Here is a 20285-nt window from a genome sequence, read left to right as displayed (position 1 = left end):
ATAACCAAGTGCAAATTACTTATAATTATGGAATTATTTATATATGTATAGTTGAATAGCTCTGAGCCTAGCAAACTGGACTCGGCACTATAGCTGAAGTCAGCTCACAGTCCTTCACATAATCAAAAACAGTATCAAAATTGTTGATTTATATACCATCTTTTCCACCATACTTGGTCTCAAGTTGGCTTGCAAAATATTAAAAACCAATATGGATTTGTAAATATACCAAAACATTAGTAAATATATACAAAAGCATGGTTATTTTATGGTCTATCTAGGCTCTCTTCTTTTTACCAATAGTATTTTGGTGAAGGGGCAATATTCCATTTGTTATTTAAAAACAAAACAAAACAAACACCTGAAAATCAATTTACTGCAAAAGTTCCCAGTTATCTACTAACATATCTCAGTTTAGGTTCTGTTGTAACCTTCTCCTTAGTGTAACAGTAATTCTTCATATATTTTTCATTAATAGTAAATTCTTTATAGTAGCCGTAATTTTTACATTAAATTGAAGTTATTATCTCTTAAAATTGTGACTAAAGCTCATAACAATGTGACCTTGATATTTGATTAGTTAAGTACTTTGTGAACTTGAGGAAAGGTTTAAAAAACTAAATACAGGGGTTCTCATTTATGATAAAAGAATGTGGTTTGCAAAACAGTTTGCTGGGGTCGTAGGTGGACATGTGATTTGCACTAATCAGCAGCAGATTACTGATTGCTGCTGTTTTAAGGAAGAGTTTTTAGCTTTCTAGAAGCAACTGCAGCATTTGTTTGTGAATATGTTCAGAGACCTGGATGTTCTTCTCTATACTCCACGGACTAGTATGGTGCCAAATGGCAAGGCTCTGAGAAAATCTGAGCATTTGAAACACCATTGCTTCATTTCCATGCAGAAAATTTGGACATTGTTTTTTGCAGTGATGTGAGTAGTATGCTACCTAAGAGCTGTTTTTGTTATTTGCTTCATGTTGTTAATGTCTGTGTGATCAATTTAAAGCAATAAACCAAATCCCAGTCAAATATCCAGCAGTAATGGGAAACCAAGTACCATGAATGGAGCAGTTGGAGCACCTCATCAGACCCAGAATTCATTAGTAGGCCGTGCCTGTGAAAGTTGCTATGGTAAGACTATTTCTCTCTCTCTCTCTCTCTCATTGTGCATCTATCAAAATGTATATCTGATCATGCAGTTCATGTTACAGTGTACATTTGCTAAGACCCTCCTTCTAGAAGGAGATTCCTTAAATAGCAAGGACAGCTGCACTCGTGCCTCAATGTATAGAAGTGCAAGCTAGTCTTCCACTGGAGTAAATAATTCGTCTGTTTACACAGAAGTGTCATGCATATGTCAGAGGCCATACAAGCCTCAGGATTAGGATATCCATAAACTGTATGTAGAACATGAAGGGCTTTTGCTCCACATAAAGCTGGAATGACTTGTAGCTCACCAACATGAATGCTGGAGGTGTTTGACAATCCCACCACCATTTTTGTAATCCAAGGCAGGATAAGGAAACAAGTGGTTTATTGAGGCCGTGATGGGCCATCATACATGGTTGGCAGGCTTTATTTGTTTTATTTATTTGATTACTTTCACACATTTCTCTCTTAAATGGGACTTGAGGCATTATAACTAAATATGGCAAACACAATTAAAAAATAAAATGAATTAAAAAATTAAAAGAGTATAACACAATTTAAAAACACACCAGTAAAGGAAAATACAGACGCCATCCAGTTAAACATGCTATGGCCTTTACCAAAGGCCTGCTTGAATAAAAATGTCTTTGTCTCATGTGGAAAGGCAACAGGGAGGGTTAGCCTCCCTTGTCAGGGAACACTGAGCTGAAGGGAAAACATTGAGTAGAGGCCTGAACAACACAAGAGGCACAAGTGTTCAAGTGATACATACATGCATCTATATGTATCAGGATGGGATTACTGGAGGAAGTGGAGGTTTTAGCATCTTCCCCTCCTAGGCTGGGATAGTTGTGAAAGCAGTGTGCCTGACTACATTGGAATCACTTGGGAAAGGGGATGCTAAATTCCCCAATAGTTTGCCGCATCTGATCCATCATAAGGATTGGTGTCTGGATACTACTAAAAGCAGCACTGTAATATCAGTATTTTTCTGTAGTCTTTTATCTCATTCATTGGTCTGTCAGGGGGTGTGAGTAGGGCTGCACATTGCTCCATTATAGAATTGATTAAAATATAAGATGTTCTAGACAGGAAGTAGGCGCACAGATTTTAACATTTACAACAGAAAAAGTATACAAACCTACTTATTACATCTATGATATTTGTTGTAGCAGTGTGTATTTATAATAAATAATGTGTGTTTAAATGGGGAGATGGATATTTAGTATTGTGTAGATCACCTGATTTTTTTCCCCATTTTAGTTACACAGTCTCATCAGTGGTATTCTTGGGGTCCACCCAATATGCAGTGTAGATTATGTGCACCATGTTGGATTTATTGGAAGAAATACGGTGGCTTGAAAATGCCAACTCTGACAAGTGAAGACAGATATTCTCCTAGTCAAACAGAGGTATAGCATTATTTACACTGGAGTGAATATAATGTGCACAACTCAGTTTTAAACACGTTTATTCTGAAGGAAACTTTAATGGGCTAAATCCAGTTTTTAGTCTCAAATAAAATACCATTGAACCAATGAATTTTCATAAAGTTTGGCTTACCATTCAGTAATTGATACCTTGGGTCTACTCTAATCAAAGCTACAAGTTGGATTTAAAGTCATATCTTTATTATTTATTATTGATGAATACTTTAAGTGGTTATGAATAATTTCATAATTACTTTGCACCGTTAATTATTTCAGTGATGATGGTTTCAAACATCTTTTATCCTTCAAACCTGACTCTTGTAGATGTTCTCTTTTTTTTTCCTTGTAAAAGTATGGTGTACTCTTTTTTGAGTTATATTTGTCCAGGAACCAGCACATGACTTCCCAACCTTTTTAAATTGGTATTTTGAGAACCAATCTGTGTGCTTAGGGCCAGAAGTGAGTGCTATGTAAATAATTTTCTGCAATTTCGCATATACATTATGTCCCCCATCTCCACAGGGATACATTCCTGGACTTACCATGGAAACTTGGAACTGCAGATAATAGTGAAAATTATTCAAATGAATGACTTCTGGTGAAAATTGACCATAGAGTCACACTGAGGGACCTAAAGATTCATACAAAGAGTACCTGTCTAGGCATTTCTAGGTCCTCTAGTGTAACTCTTTGGTCAACTCTCACCAGATGCATACAGTAGAATCACTCTGCATAACCCAGAAAATGCCTAGAGAGAACTTATTTTTTGGACATGGGTACATGAAACCACAGGTCCCAGTTGTGCTGATGGGGGGGGATTAGTACTCTGTGTGTGTGTATATATATATCTCACTGCTAATAAACAGAGCATTACTCTGTCCCTGAGCAGGAAGAGGGAGGAAGCAGTGATGGGAGGAGGAGATTCTTGGCTCCAAGCCACCTGTTCCTCAAATGCCTGGCTTCCAGGATGGATGGATGCAGAGCCAAGCCCATATGGGAAAGGGTGCAGTTGCCATGTGTTACAGCTGCCACCATTTACTGTTGTGTAAATACATTTGTGGAGCCGGTAGGAGCTAGACCAATGTCCTTTAGGAAAGTACTTGTAGATACTGGACATCTTTTCTCTGGTCAGTCTTCAAAATGACTTTAGAAAACTGTTCCATGTCTCCCAGCCCTTTTCATTCATCTCAATTGCTGCCAATTACCCCTAAACCGGATTGGTTTGCCATAGGGCGGTATATAAATAAATATTATTATTATTATTATTATTATTATTATTATTATTATTATAATAAACCTCCAACCACTTTCCTTTTCTTTCCTCAACAACTGACAGCACTGGGAGGAAAAGCAGCAGTGAAGGAAGAGAGGATGAAAAGTAGGTTTCCTTCTCTCTTCTATTCGACTCTGCTCTTTCTGGTGTACAGTATTACAACAGACTGCAATCCAAAGAGACCATGGGAGATGTTGGTTTCCCAGTGGTTACATTATTACAGTGAAATGGATGAGAAGGGCTAGTGGTGGAGAGGAAGATGGCAGGAATTTCCCCCCTGTTCAGGTGTTGCAGAGTTTCTTGTTAAGAAGATGAGAAGAGAATTTGCATGGTGGCGCTAGAAAAATGGCAATGTTTGCTTCTGGTATTTGGGGATGGGTGTGTGTGTGTGAGGTCAACCATGTACAGGGAGACAGTACCACAGATGATAACAAAAGTTTGATTTTGATTTTATTTTATTTTCCTTGCAGGAGCCATGTGTCAGAACACACATGTCTCGACAGGCAACACAAGGAATACCTGTCCGGAACACTGGCAGTCCAAAATCTGCTGTGAAGACACGCCAGTCTTTCTTCCTTCATACTACATACTTGACTAAACTCGCCCGCCAGGTCTGCAGAAATACCCTACAGCTGAAACGAGCAGCGAGAAGACCTTTTGTCCTAATTAACTGTGCTGCCATTAGGGCAGAATGTAAGATGTTTCTAAATTCTTAGCTTAATGTGCCATTATTCCAACCACTTTCTGTCGTCTTTTTTGTTTGTTTGTTTGTTTTGCAATAAATACATTTCTGTCTATGATCCCTTTGTGTTAATTTTTTAAAGAAAATCTTTTTTTCATTTGTCTTGCTTGTCACCAAAGAAAGTTTACTGAAACTGTTGTGTTTATAGAAATAAGCTTAATAACTATTGAATAATAAAATAGGTTTCCAAAGCAGATATTAACAGATTATCATAGCTTTGTGTGCCTACCTCATATGCTTCCATTACATGTTTTTTTTAACCTCACTTTTAATTTATTTAGTAGAAAACAGCCCCATACATCATAAACCCAAAACATATTTTTGGTGTAATATGAATGTGCTTTTAAATTTGATGTAATATCAATCTTAATGTGCCTTGAAATATGTTTGAAAGTAAAGGCTAGATTACATCTGCATCACTCCAGCTATATGCAATACACCATTGACTGATATTTTGTCCATCTGCATTGAGATACCATAATGCTCGTGCACAAAAGACTTTTTGAGAAAGATGTATTGTGGTACAGCTGAGGAAATACATTTTTCCTAAATTCCTAAAGGTATTTTGCTCTTAAAAAAAACAAATCCACCAAAAACTGATGATGTTGGTGTGACCATAGGCATAATATTTAATGCTAGCAACTGGGTGGGAGAGCTGAAATAAAAGACATGGAGCATTTGTCAAAAATGCATCTGTATGTTGAATCCATCTTTCTTTCCCATGTAACAGAAAAAAAAAACTGTTTACTTATGCAGTCGGATCCCCCACCCAAGCCCAAATTGTTTGCTAGATTTGGGGAAACTGATGTCAGGAAATGGCTTAAATGACTACATGTATTACTGGGTAAGAAAGGGGCAATGTGATTGGTATGTGATTGAACAGATTGTATTTCTGGTCTATGCTATCGTTTCTGTTTCATCCTTTAAAAAAATTACATGTAACTTTTTTTTACAACGAAAGAGACATAGATTCCATTTCTCTTACCAAGTTAAGAGGAGAGTTGAGTCAAGAGAGTAAATACAATCGGTTCTCTGTATCCACAGGTTCTTTATCCACGAATTCAACCATCCATGGTTTGAAAGTATTTTAAAAAATATATAAATTCCAAAAAGCAATCCTTGATTTTGCCACTTTATACAATTTGGGCATCCACGGATTTTAGTATCCATGAAGAGTCTTTGAACCAAACCCCAGTGGATACCAAGGGCCCACTGTATTTTTAATTTTTCTTTAAAAAAAAGTGGAGAGGAGCTTGTTGTCTCCACTCTTTCCCCCTTTCCCCCCTTGTTTTTACCTGTATGGATCTTCTGTTTTCACAGTGAATACCTTTCACATTTTGATTGTTTTTTAAATTCTTTTTTTGTCAGTGTAAGTATGCTTATTTTATAGAATGAAATCTATTTTATATTTCCCACCTGGAATACTGTGTCCAGTTCTAGGCACCACAATTCAAAAAGGATTTTGAGAAACTGGAGCACTTCCAAAGGAGGGAGACTAAAATGGTGAAGGGTCTTAAAACCATGCCCAGTGAGGAACGGCTTAGGGAGCTGAGGATGTTTAGCCTGGAGAAGAGAAGGTTAAGAGGTGATGTGATAGCCCTGTTTAAATATTTGAGGGGATGTCACATTGAGGAGGGAGCAAGCTTGTTTTCTGCTGCTCCAGAGTACAGGACTTGGAACAATGGATGCAAGCTACAGGAGAGGAAATTCCACCTCAACATTAGGAGGAACTTCCTGACAGTAAGGGCTGTTCGACAGTGGAACACACTCCCTCGGAGTGTAGTGGAATCTCCTTCCTTGGAGGTCTTTAAGCAGATGCTGTTGGGCATGCTTTAATTGAAAATTCCTGCATGGCAGGGGTCGGACTGGATGGCCCCTGTGGTCTCTTTCATCTCTAGGATTCTTTGATTTTGTGATTATCCAAGTTGGATTTATTTTTACTCTAAAATGAAAGTGCTGGATATTAAAAATAAAATTCCATGCCTATCCTCTGCTGATATTCTGCTACAGAGGTACAAGTCTTGATTGGCTATCCTATTGATAAGTTTTGATGAAAGATGCTGATATGCTGAAATTGGTTCAACATTCAGAGCCAAATCCAATTGCTAGACCCTACTAGAGTAGACCCGTTGAGTCAATGGCATTTATATAAGTGTTGCTCACAATTCAGCAATTGATTTAATGAAGCTCCACTAGATGGGACTAGAAACTGAATGTAATTGTCAGACCCACTGTTCTTACAAATGTTAACACTGTCAGAAGATAGTACCATTTGCTTGTGTGCATGTATATGTTTATGTCTGTGTAGCTCCCTCAACACTTATCATATGTTGGATCTTTCTGAATGCAGAGCATGTGCTCTTCCAAGGATATATTGGAGTAGGCTAGAGCCATGGATTCAGCCATTGATTTACCTACCTGTTGACTCATCATTCAACAGTTTATTTAATGAGTCAGCTCTAGTTACAGAACCAGCCATTATTCAATAGATTGTATTTTAAATGTAGGTACTGTGGTGATGTTGACATTGTCATATCCCTTCAGTACTTCATTGAGAGTGTGTAATTGAAAATCTGAATAGCTTTGGAATAAGCCTATTGATATACAAGCCTACAAGGATCACTGTACTGGATTAGACAACTAACCTATCTAGTTCAGTATTCTATTTCACATTGTGACCAGCTGGATATTCCTGAAAACCCAACAGGCGGGTGTGCTTTCCAACAGTTTCCTACTGTTATTCTGCAATATCTTGTAATTTAGATTCATGTTGCCTTTGAATCTGGGAGTAGTGACTTAATAAGAATGAAACCAGATGCAACTTTTAAAATATTAGAAAAACAATTAGTTTCTGAAAGGGGGAGGAAAAATGTGACTTGTCAGATACACAAAGAGCGTGACCCCAGGATATATTTTTGGTCCCTGAAGTGCCAAGGCCCCCAGGCACCATTTTTTTTTATTTTTGCTTTAAAAATCAGGTGATTTTTCAATTGATTTTGACCCCCTCCCCCAAATCACCCCAAACCTATCTCAGCCTCCTGAAAACATGGTTTCCTCTTTTTCTCCTTCCAAATGGCTGCAAAAATGCTACCAAAGTCGCCAAAATGTGAACATCACTTCTAACACACTACAGACACATCTGTGTAGTCCATGTCCAATTTGTTTTGGACTTCAGCTCCTAGAATCCCCAGACAGCTTGGCCAATGGTCAGGAATTACGGGAGCTGAAGTCCAAATTATCTGGAGCCCCAAAGGTTGGGGACAACTGATCTATACCCCTTAGTTAGTTTAGTTAGTATTTAGTTACCCCGCTGAAGTAGACTTATTGAATCCATGATATTTACATAGTTGTTGACTTCCTATGTGAGATCTTTTATATCTGCTGACATAGTTAATCTGAAGGAAAAGATGACAGTGGCAGTAGTAGCAGAGACAGCAGCAGCAGCTGAAAAAGGAGGCATTCGCCTCCTAGATGCAGATTTGTAGATTTCCTGACTTTGAAGGGCCCTCAAGGCAAAGACACTAGGGGTAGAAATAATATTTGAAATTGTTCAAAACATGGTTGAAAATAATGTGTAAGAAGTACTGACAAAAAGACTCCTTGATAGAGGAGAATCATTAGGGTTCAGGAATTAGTCTGAACAAATTTGTACATAGAAATTTTGCATTAAACAGCATTTTGTGTGAAAAAAAAATTATATGCAGAAATATTAATTTTCTGCGGAGAAAACACTGTTTCCATGCACAGAAAATACTGTAATCAGGGACTTGTTTTTTGTTTTTGTTGTTTTTGTTGTTGTGTGCTTTCATGTAGTTTCCAACTTATGGTGACCCTAAGGTGAACCAATCATGGTATTTTCTTGGCAAGATTTGTCCAGAGGAGGTTTGCCATTGCCTTCTCCTGAGTCTGAGAGCATGTTACTTGGACAAGGTCATACAGTGGGTTTCATGGTCTCTAGAGTCATAGTCCAACACTCAAAACTACTATGTCATGCTGGCTCTCAGTTTGGAACTCAATTAGCATATGGTTTGTTTGCGCCCCAAACCCTTCATTTTCCACAAAGGCTACATCTTTTTGTGTGCAGAAAACAGCATTTCTACACAGATGTATTTTCCTGTTTTCTGTGCAAATCAACCACATGCAAATTTTGCATAGAATAAGTCCCAAATTGCAAATGGACTTTGAAAATTGTATGTTTTTTAAGACTATCACAGCAAGAAGAAAATGGCTATTCGCTGCTTCCTTTGAGAAGAAAATTAGTGGAGAACTGCATCTCTACAAAGCACTATAAAAGGGATAGGTTGGGAAATGGCCTGCACAACAGCACACACAGTTATCCAAGTCATCTCTCCTGTAGTGCTTTGTCTCTGAGGACCTAGGCATTCAAAAAACAGGTGACTTGGAGTTGGTCATCTCTTTTTTTGCATTGCTGTTGATCCTACTACCTCCTTCCACGAACCTGGAGAATATGAAAGTACTTAGGTGACATAATATGAGTAGTTTGCCATTATAGGATCCTCAGCCTAGTTTTGAGGATTATCAAGACTCAAAAGTTGACTGTACTTGAGATTAATAATTGAATGTAAGACTTAGTGTCTTGGACAATTAACAATAATGTGCTAATGCCATTTAATAGCTTCACATTCTCTGTTTTAATAGCTTTGTAACTGTATCCATGGGGGATGATGATCATGACCTTGAGGAACTCGTACAATGCTATCTAAACAAGTACAAGTCCTACTCTTATACTTTGCTGAATGTACATGTACATAGGTCCTTAAAATTAAGTATCAAGATCCATGCTAGGCTATTGTATTTTATTGTACAATATTTTAATCTGTTACAATTGATTTTAGTTTTAATTGGCTGAACATAAAAAGATGAACTATATATAACTTTTTATATTGATCAAATCTCATCTCTTGCACATGAAACATATACAGTGGACCCTTGTTATACGCTGGGGTTTGGTTCCAAGATCCCCCGTGTATAACAAAATCCGTGTATGCTCAAGTCCCATTAAATATAATGGCATAGCAAAATGGTGTCCCTTATAAAAATGGGAAATCAAGGTAAATTTATAGTTTTTTGGAACATTTTCAAACCGTGTATGCTTGAATCTGTATATAAAAAATCCGCGTATAAGAAGGGCCAACTGTAGTTGCTTATCCAGTTTCATTCATAATCATTTGCTTATTCTCCAGTTTCATCTTTCAAATCACATACATTTGTAATCCTGGTTTCATCTTCCAAAATATATAGCACTGAAAAATTCATTCATATACACGGGGGGGGGGGGGGCTAAAAAACAACATAGAAATGTACCTGATAACATGGTTATGTACTCAGATTCTGAGAAACAGAGAGCACTGGCACATTATCTTTTTCAGCAATTCCCATGATTTCATTATATTTTTTTGTAAAACGTCCTGTAGACTGAGCGCCATTGTCCTTTTTGAAATGAATAATTTGGAAGTATATGATGAAACAGGTATGCTGTTAGAGAGGCATAAAATAAGTGCTGTGGAGAGAAGCCATGCACAGATTGTTCAGGCCTCCTTTTTAGAATAGTGAATCCTAGAAATTTGCTCAAAGAATTGAGAGTCACAATCTTCTCTAAATGCCAGCTGGAAGAATTAATGTTGGGGAATACAGATTCCCAAAACTTCCAGCCAGCTGGACTATTGGCTGGAGAGGGAGGCAGGATTCTGATAGCTGTCCAAAAAGTAACGTCCAAAGTTTGCCCTGAGACTACTTTAATTCTAGTATTGGAGAAACTACATGGATGTGTATTGTTAATGTGCCTTCAATTCTGACTGATTGTTACCCTCTTATAGTTTTTGTTTGGTTTTTTAACAGAAGAGGTTTGCCATTGCTTTCCTTTAAGGCAGTGGTTCCCAACCTGTGGGTCGGGACCCCTTTGGGGGTCGAATGACCCTTTAATGGGGGTTGCCTAAGACCATTGGAAAACATCTATTAAATTACAGTTATGAAGTAGCAATGAAAATAATTTCATGGTTGGGGGTCACCACATCATAAGGAAAAGGGTTGTGGCATTAGAAAGGTTGGGAACCACTGCTTTAAGGCTAAAAGTGTGATTTGCTCAAGATCATCCAGTGGGTTTCCATGGCTAAGCAGGAATTTGAACACTGGTCTCCCAAAATCCTAGTCCTACATTCAGACCACTGCACCATCTTCACTTTTATGGATGTATCTACCTACTTATTCATCAATCCATTTTGAATCACCATAGATATTGTTAGCTAATGATAAAGAACAAAAAGAGCTCTGGTCTGTGCCCTTACAGTGTTGCAAGAGTACTGCTTTTCTGGCTCCTGGAACAATGACATTGCTACCACCATAGAGCCATGCTGCTGCTAACTGTCAGTTCTGAGAAGTTGTGGGTCTTGGAGTGTGTGGAAGGTTTTGAGGGAGTTGGGGGGGGGGATAGTTGCATTTTGACATTGGAAGTTGGGTGAAAACCTGCCCCTAAATGGGGGAGAAAATTAGGGGCCCACGTACTACACATTCTCCATCAGTAATTTACAACAACACTCTTATTAGGAAAAGTTGCAATATTGGGATGTTTTTGCATAGAAAAGAAGGCTGAAAGGGGGATCTGTGACAGAAGATAAATAAAACCATATGTTGTGTGGGGAAAGTGGACAAGAAAATGTTATCCATCAGGGTTATCCAAGGAAGCTTCAATGCTTGGAGTTTCACAACTGATAAAGTCCTTCACAGAGTAGTTGGTTAGACTACATTGTTTAAAACTGCAAATTGTAATGGTGTATATTTTTAAAAGGACTGGATAAATTCAAGGGACCAAAGTTATCAGTGGCTATTAGTTCCAGTGGCTATGTATCAATAATATCCAGTGTCATAGGCAGTAATCTTCTGAATACTAGTTGCTGGAAGAAATGAGTGGAAAGGTACTATGGCATGCAGCTCCTGTTTTAGGTTGCTGTCAGGCTTTTGGTTGTCCATTTTGGTAAGAATGGTTAAGGTTAAGAGGTGATATAATAGCCCTGTTTAAATATTTGAAGGAATGATGTATTGAGGATTGCTACTTTCTCTCTTTTTTTAAAAAAAAAGTGGAGAAGTTGGGGCTTTGATCCTGGGATTATTTGTGCTTGTGAAGCATATGTGTTACCAATGAACTGTAGTCTCTTGTTAAGAGCCTCTCATTAAGCAAAAATACTATTTTAAGAATAATCTTGCAAGCCCAAGGGCAAAAGTATGTCTGCCATCACCTCCATGTATGCTTCTGTTTCTTTAATTCCCTTCACACATCCTGCTAAAGAATCTCCCTGGAAAAGTAAACAAGACATGTTGCATTGAGGAATGAGGTTAAGAGCAATGTTAAGAACAGTAATAAGATGGGAGAGAACAAGGAGATGAAAGGAATGAAACTACATATTAGAGCTGGAACTAGTGTTGGACCAAGGTCCCAGTGGAAATAATTCAGTCCAGGCCCAGGCCTCGGAGGTAGAGAGGAACTGCTGGACCTCTTACCCTTTCCCTCCACCACTCCCTTCTCCTTCTGTGTCATGTCTTTTTAGATTGTAAGCCCGAGGGCAGGGAACCGTCTAACTAAAAAGATTGCATGTACAGCGCTGTGTAAATTTACAGCGCTTCATAAATAAAGGTTAATAATAAATAATAATAACAGTCCCCCAACTGTCTGTAGAAAATTGTGCAAAAACAAAGTTAACAGTAAAGAAGCTGTAACAATCTTCCACTACCTGGTGTCCTTCAAATGCACTGAAATACAATGCTTACCTGTCACCAGTACAACCACTTATCATCCTGACTGGGGAAGATGGTGGTTATGGTCTGAAACTTTTGACTGGCAGCAGGTTGGGGAAGGTTGTTTTGTAAAACACTTCTTCCAGAATGGTCTCCTTTACACATTTTTAAATACATGTTTTTGTGGACAATGAGCTGTAGTGGAAAGGATGCATTGCAATACTTGAATGTAATTAATGCAGGCTAGGGAAAAATGTAAGCAACATCTGCATGTAAATTCACAAAAATTCTTCAGTTACAGCAAAGTCTCACCTTCTGGCTTCACAAAGGAAATGGCAAATTGTATGCCAGTAATGAGAAGGCCTAAGTGTTCTTGTTGCTGTGTTTCTGATTTATGGAAAATATAGGGTGAATCCATCATGGGTTTTCTTGGAAACATATGTTGAGAGGAAGTTTTCCTTAGCCTCCTCTGAGGCTGAGAGAGGGTGACTTGCCCAAGGTCACCCAGTGGGTTTCCATGGCTGAGCAGGAATTTGAACCCTGTTCTCCCAAAGTCGTAGTCGAGCATTGTATAAAACAGTCATAACTTTATATGTTTTAAAACTTCACCAGGGAATTATGGGAGGAATGTAGGTGACAGCCTGGGGGATAGCCAGTCAGCACTATGCATTTGCACTTCAAAATGACAGGACAATCCCCCTTCCTAAACACAACTCTGAAGAAAAACAGTATTTTTAAACTGAGCCCAGTGAAGCGCTTTTAGATGGGCATCACTGCTCATAAACCACTACAAAGGTCTTCATCTTATGTTGACATTGGTGGCAGCTACTTCCTTGTAAATATATTCAAGGCCATGGTGGCAATTATTTCTTAATTTAAAAAATGTTGCCATTCCCCCCCCGATATGTGAGAGCTCTGATGTATGGCTGCTGGTGTCCGTGTTATGAATCCTTTATACAGAAAGGAACAATGTAACTTGAAAAGAAAATGGTAGCGGAAAATGGCATGCAGCTAGATTAGAATATGCCCTGCACAGGCTAACCATTGTTCTGCTGTAGGAAGTTCATTTTAGTACTCAGTGTAGAACTTTTAAGATTTGTTACACATTTTACAACATAATATTCATGCTGAGCCATTCTGTTGCTGGTTCAACAGTAACGCAAAATAATTTGCCACGCCTACATTTCACATGTTCCAAGTACTTAACAGAGATCTTTCCCACTCCATAAAATAACCCCAGCTCTATAGAGAGGCAGGTTGCAAACAGAATAGAAAGATGCAGTGGTTAAGAAAAAGGAGGCAAAATGGAGTAAGCCATGCTACGATGCTGGCCTTCATAATAAATGTATTAAGGGTTGCTGAATGGTTCCTAATGTCTGTGGATTGTTTGTATTTTTGGAGCTCTAGATGATGATGATGATGATGATGAAATATGCTCAACAAAACTAAATTTTGTACAAATCGAATGGAGGAAAGGCAGAGGCATGGAGTAAACTTTTCTGTATGCCTGAAACCTTTGTCTATTTCTTTTCAGACATGTATCCAAATTCTCTTCTTTCAGCTGAACCTGAAAGGTTCTGTGGATATAAAGATTTTTAAAAAGAAAATAAAGATTTTTTTAAAAAGAAATTAAATTTAATCAAACTACAAGCTCAACCATGCAATTGTATCATAGAAGAAAGAACAACGTATTTGCATTTGTAAACTTTCAGACTGGTTTATCAAATAAATTGTGAGATTTTACATAGGATCTAAACATGTGAAATGCTCCTAAGTGGTATTTGGTGTTCTATCTAGGTGTCATGTCCCCAAAACAAAACAAAACAAAAATAAATAAAATGGAGGGTTAACTGTATGCAACAGGGAGCTTTGTTGTTGTGTGCCTTCAAGTCACTTCTGACTAACGGTGAGACTTAAGGCAAATCTGTCATGGTGTTTACTTGGCAAGATTTGTCCAGAGTGGGTTGCCCTTGCCTTCCTCTGAAGCTGAGCGATGGTACTTGCTCAAGCTCACCTATTGGGTTTCCATGACCAAGAGGGGGTTCTGACCCTGGTCTCTAAAGTCATAGTCCGAAGCTCAAACCACTATACCACATTATGTCTATCCATATGTAATTTTGTGTGAATGAAGAAGATTAAATACATGGGCCTTCAGCTCTTGTGTATACAGTAGCCATCCAATTGAAATATTATTTGTCATAGGTGAAGACATGGTTAACCGTATATCTGCCTAGAGTAGCTATTCCTAAACTTGAGATCCCATACGTTGGACTACAACTCACAGATGCTCAAGCCAGCATGGTCAGTGGTCATGCCTTTTAGGAGTTGCTGTCCAGTGATATCTGGTGACCTATGTTGGAAACCACTAGACTAGATCAGTTGACAAAAATCTTCAGCTGTTTACTTGGGGCAGTAAGACTCAAGTACCTGATGTAGGCAGCCCCAGTGCACCCTACTGAAGGTCTTTTCTGCAAGTGGAGGGATGTAATGCCTTTATCTTCTGACATAACATTTACCAGGAGACATAGGTGGCTCACACCTGCCCCTTATGTGAGCTGGATGTTGCCAATATGTATGTTCTAAAAGTGTGAACAAATTGTATATTGTAGAATTAATCATAATTATGGATAAATATATGGATATTTATTAAGTTGGTAAAATGAGTACCCAGCTTGTTGGGGGCAATTGGCTTACACTTTGTAAATTGCTTAGGGAGTGCTTGTTCACTGATAAGCGGTATAGAAATGCACTTCCTATTGCTATTGCTATAAATTATGGGTTTTCATGGAAGGAAGGGGAGTGCAATGTTGGGGGGATGTGAGTGGATCCAGGAGCAGTGATTAAGTATTTTATTTTGTATTAGAAATCAGTGAAATACATAAATATAAACAGAAGGCTCAAAATGGCTTCTGGGGTTACTTCTGAAGGGGAAAGTGTAGAGGGATGACTGGGAGTATATTGTGTCTCTGCTATTTCAAGATTCATTTTTTTTTTCAAATTTGATTTTTGTTTAGGCTGCCCATTATTGGTAAAAGTTAAAACTCTTTCATTTGTGTGTTAATAAGTTTCCAGATAAAAAACTTACATATAATATAACTGTATAATGGATGCTGGCATTGTTTTTATAGTTAATGCCCAAATCATTTATTTCTTATATTGACTTGGACCATGTGACATAAAACTATACATTTGGAAGGTATGTGGATTCAGTGAAATTACACTTTCCTCCTACAGAATAGCTTTTCCCTCTTTTCTTTCATCTGCTGGCTTAATGAAACAAGAACTTTATGTATTGCTTTTCTGCTTTAAATTTTCACAGAGGCAAGTCTGGCTGAATTTTTGCCTTTGTGATGCTTGGGCTTGTGTTTGTATTTTAAAAAGGGTTAGAAGGTTTGTGTGGGAAGAGTGTGCAGATAGGATTACATAAAATGAAATGAAATATATGGGCATAGATAAAAATGACTAGTCAGTTTTGAATTTCCATGTTCTGGGTTTGCCAAAAGCACCGTAAAAGGGTTATTCCTGAAAATGAAACCAATCTGTCTTGAATGTTTAATACTCCTTATACAGCCACTCTCCGATTGTTTCATTGCACAGTTATTTGCATTGAAAATCTTCTCAGGTTCACCTTGCTTTTTAGAAGGGAATGAAGGTTGAAGTTTTATTAATGTTTCTATATTTATTTACGTATACATCCATCCCCATATTCTGACTTGTTACTGAAACTGGTTCTGCTTTTCAAACCCTTTAAAGCATTATTTTCTATGGAAAGTTTAAAAAGAACAACAACAAAAAAGACAGGGTGGTGGCTATATCTTTCTAGCTATGATATGGAGTGGACGAAGGTGAAAGGGGTGCGTTTTGAAGCCTTTGGGGGAGTGACTTCTCGTCTTAACTAGAAGGTGCAAGAGGTTTTAAACATGTCCAAGAAGCTTTAAAAAATACCCACTTATTCCCTCTCTGAAAAGATGTAGGACTGTTGGTGAGAAATCATGTTCCATCATACCCCATATTTCAACTTGAAGGTCTGACATTGATAAAAGTTCCAAAAAATCCTAACAGAATCATAATGTTAATGGTGCTTTATGGATACATGATTTATGGATGGACCTTAAATACTGTAAATTCAGTCAGGATTCTTTTTGGTGCCATATTGAAGTGCTAGCAGATAAGCAACTTTTAAATCCTCCATGATTCTTGTATATCATACAGAGGAAGAATTTGCAGATCTTTTCGTTAGCAGGTTTGGCTTCCAGGAATATTGTAGTTTTTTGTGGGAACAAATGTTTCTCAGAAAAGATGTTGGATCTTTAATTTTACACTGAACTCCTTTACAACTCCCACAATTCCAAACATGTGATCTTGGGTTGGTTGCTACCTGTATTACAAAACTGTTAGCTAAGTGGGTGGGTGGGGGAGAACTACATCAAAGGTCCCAATTTGGCAGGGACAGTTTCAATTAATTCTGTATCATTCTGTATCTGTATCATTCCACTTCTTCAACTGCTTTTTGAATGAGCTGGTTTCAGTCTTCAACTATTATTCTTGTAGTCTGCACTCAACTCATCAGGGAGAAGAGGTGGCATCAAAATCTTGTTGTTCTCAATAGGTTCAGGCAAAAGCAAACTGCTTCAGCACCTCCTAGCTTGTGTGCTCATTCATAACTTTTGCCGTCTTGACTGCATTGTGGTGTTACTTGGCCATATGTGTCCTGTTTTTTATCAGTGAAATGTTGGAGGGAATGGAACTATGTACATTACCATGAGTATCTTGGAGGAAAGGGTAGATATATATGTCCAGAATATGTAACATAGGATCAGGTGTTAAAAATAGCATTATTATGCACTCTTCCTGTTTCAGTCTCATAACTGATCCTCTAGTGACAATGTGAGGATGCTTGTATTCTCTTGTTCTTATGAAACATTTCAATAATTGCTCAGGCTTAATGTATTTGTTATTGCTGTTCTGAATTTACCCTAATAGAATATCTGCCATCAGATGGTTCTTTTCTGAGGCTTATGCTCTTCCTTTGTCAAGGAAGACTAATACAGTCTTTAGTCTGGAACTGGGCAATAATTCAGATGTGCCCTATATCTCCTATGTCAATACAGAGTCATAACCAGAGCATGAGGGAGTTTTTTTGAACTACAGTTTCCATAACTTCCTGAGCCACCATACCTACCCATGCTGGTCTTGGAATTCTGGGAGCTGTCATCCAAAAAGTCCATTTCTTCAAGTTGCAGTCATAACCAACATTGTAGAACTAAAACATTCCTTATGAAACAACTAGTCTTCAAATGAAAAACCATGGTTTTCTCTACACAGGCATCTGCAGTTCTACAAAGAACTTGATTAAATGGACCAGAATTCATCAGAGGCTTAATTCCTTCACACTGCATTTTTTGGTTACCTGACAGCCTTTAACTTTGGATGAATTATACCCTGCAATTGAAATGGCATCACACTTTCAGGAACCTGATTATTCAGAAATATTTCCTTTTCCTAAAGGACAATATGTCCTGCGCTCACTTGAAATAGAAGGAAAAGAAAGAAAAACAAATTGTGCAACCATGCAGTGTTATCCTAGGAATGCTTTTTTATAATAAATTTCCCACTACTCGGTGTGTTTAGGACAGTTAAGGAACATGCGCCCCTTCTTCTGCCTTGGCCAATATAGTACAGCATGCCGGTGCCATATGTAGACTCACCATAAGCGGGCTTCAGATTACACAGACGGTAAGCCCTAATATGGGGCATGCCCCATTTAGTTGAATGGGGCTTGATCATATGTGGAATTTGCCTTACGCGGGGGGTCTGCATAAGGCGAAAGCGCACAGTAAGTAATGAGTAATTATAGGAATTGCAGTCCAATAACATCTGGAGGATGAGACAAAGCCTCTGGAATTCTGGGAGTTGTTATGTCCCATAAAAAGGACATTTCTTAGGCTCTGTTGCAGTGTTTCCCAAACTTTGGTCCTCTAGGTGCTTTGGACTTCAACACCCAGAAGCCCTAGCAATTTGGCCAACAATCAGGACCAAAGTTTGTGAAACACTGCAAAATGCAAACTACCACCAGCACAGTTTCTCTCCTGACTCCTAGCTTGGGCTTAGACTTCTTCACCAAGCAAAGGGTTATGTCTGGAGTCTGGATCTATTGCAGTGGTTCTTCTGAGAGAACCATAAGCAGGTCACAGAGTGAGTTGTCTAAAAGAGGCGTGGCAGGTCATTTGTCTGTCAATGTCTGAGGCACACAAGATGTTCACAGTCCAGGTGCTTTAAAGGAAGTACTAGGGCCAGTCCTGTCATCAGACAGAGTGGGAAATGGGGCTACCAAGCACTGTCAAGATGGATGACAGTATATGGGCCATGCTCCTTGTCCAACAGTACCTGTGTATTCACCTACTTTTGGATGAAAGAATATTTTCTATCATCAGTGTTGTACAATTCAACTAGCATCCCAGTCAGTTTTTTTAAATGTGAGTTTAGGGAAAGGGGATGCCATTTTTGCCCAAGGCAACCTCCAGCCCTTTTCAGGGTCTGCAAACAACTGAATTTCCTCCACAGTGTTTCCTAAATGGCTCAGCCAAAGCAATCCTCATAGACTAGGCTCATGTTCTACTGAGCAAATCTTGAGCAGCCAAAACAGTTTATTTTTATTTGTAAACCAATTATTCTTTCTATTTCTTGGCTGCCAAGTTGCTCAGACAATTTTATTTTTATTTAATTTGTTGTCCTTTTAAACCTGTCTACAAGGTTTCCACTGATACAAAAACAAAACATCATCATCTTCTCACAAGGAAGGCTACCTTGACAACTTTTTTTGAGAAACAGCTAAGGAGGGCACGTTATTCAGATAAAGGGGCCAAGCATGTTGACAGATGCTGTCAGACCATGCCTCTGGGCAAGGATGGGCAACTTATGGCTCTCTAGAAGTTTTCCGTAATCATTATTGAAGTATGATTCAACTGTTAGTGCAGTCAGTGTTTGTATCTGAGATTGGTGAAAACAGAAGCCATTTTTGCCTGAGGCAACCTTGATCTCTTTTCAGAAGTTGCCCACCTCTTGCTTGTGGGATTGGATTTTCTTTCAGCCCTATCTAGCCAGCAGAACCCAGTCATAAGCACCAATGGGAGAGGTAGTCCAATATCTGGAGGACAACACTTTACCCATTCCTGATTAAGTAATGTAAAAATCATCTTAATCCATTTATTAGACTGAACTACAGTAGATACAGTAGATTAAAAAAATCTCCACAAGATTTATTTCCAAAAGTCCCAAAATGCGCCCATGGGGAGGGGGCAATAGAAAATCCACAAAAACCCTTGTAATCATGCCAAGTGAGAAGAAAACTCTTTTTTTTTATCCCTGCTTTTGGGAATGAAAAATATAAGAATTTATATCCCTAACCCTGATCTAGTTCATAATGATCAGGCATGGATACCTTAGAATGGTGTGTAGACCTCTGCTTACAAAAGTCCTAGAAGCCTGATCCAGGGGTTGGGGACCAAATAAGCACAGAAACATTCTCATGTAGTGTGTGGACGATGATGAAAACCAGTGCCATTTCTGCCACACAGCGGAGTGAAGCAACTTGCTATATGCAGCACCGTGGGGGGTGGGGGAATGGGTGATGGCAGGACTTTTGTAGATAAACGTGGAAGTATGATATCTGACTGAGCAACAGTGACTGTTTTTCACCGGGGGGGGGGGGGGGATAATCTTTATTATGGGAACTATCTGGAGAGGGAAGGACAATCTGAAATACTATCAACTACTTACATGATTGGGGGAGCAAGAAGACAGGTTGCGGAGGAAGAAAGTGAAGTCATCCACCACAGAATCATCTTACAAAAAGAGAACTAGATTTAAATCAGGCTAAACTTGAAGGTTGCATTATTTCTCTCCACCTCTATCACTCTCAATTGGCAGAGTCTTAGAGTAA

General features: G+C 38.5%; 1 protein-coding gene across 5 annotated transcripts in view; it reads left to right on the top strand.

The window, feature by feature from the left end:
- Window positions 1-20285, top strand: part of MTA3 (metastasis associated 1 family member 3) — a 166244-nt gene that overhangs the window by 88438 nt on the left and 57521 nt on the right. For all 5 annotated transcript variants that reach the window (XM_042442499.1, XM_042442507.1, XM_042442531.1 and 2 more), the window contains exons 12-14: window positions 1007-1131; window positions 2413-2561; window positions 4323-4545. In XM_042442499.1, the coding sequence (XP_042298433.1) occupies window positions 1007-1131; window positions 2413-2561; window positions 4323-4545 (497 nt within the window). The remainder of the gene's footprint in view (window positions 1-1006; window positions 1132-2412; window positions 2562-4322; window positions 4546-20285) is intronic.

The sequence above is a fragment of the Sceloporus undulatus genome, chromosome 1 (genome assembly GCF_019175285.1).
Source record: "Sceloporus undulatus isolate JIND9_A2432 ecotype Alabama chromosome 1, SceUnd_v1.1, whole genome shotgun sequence".
Classification (NCBI taxonomy): Eukaryota; Metazoa; Chordata; class Lepidosauria; order Squamata; family Phrynosomatidae; genus Sceloporus; species Sceloporus undulatus.
Note: the sequence above shows the minus strand (reverse complement) of the source record. Positions and strands in the feature narration are given on the sequence as shown.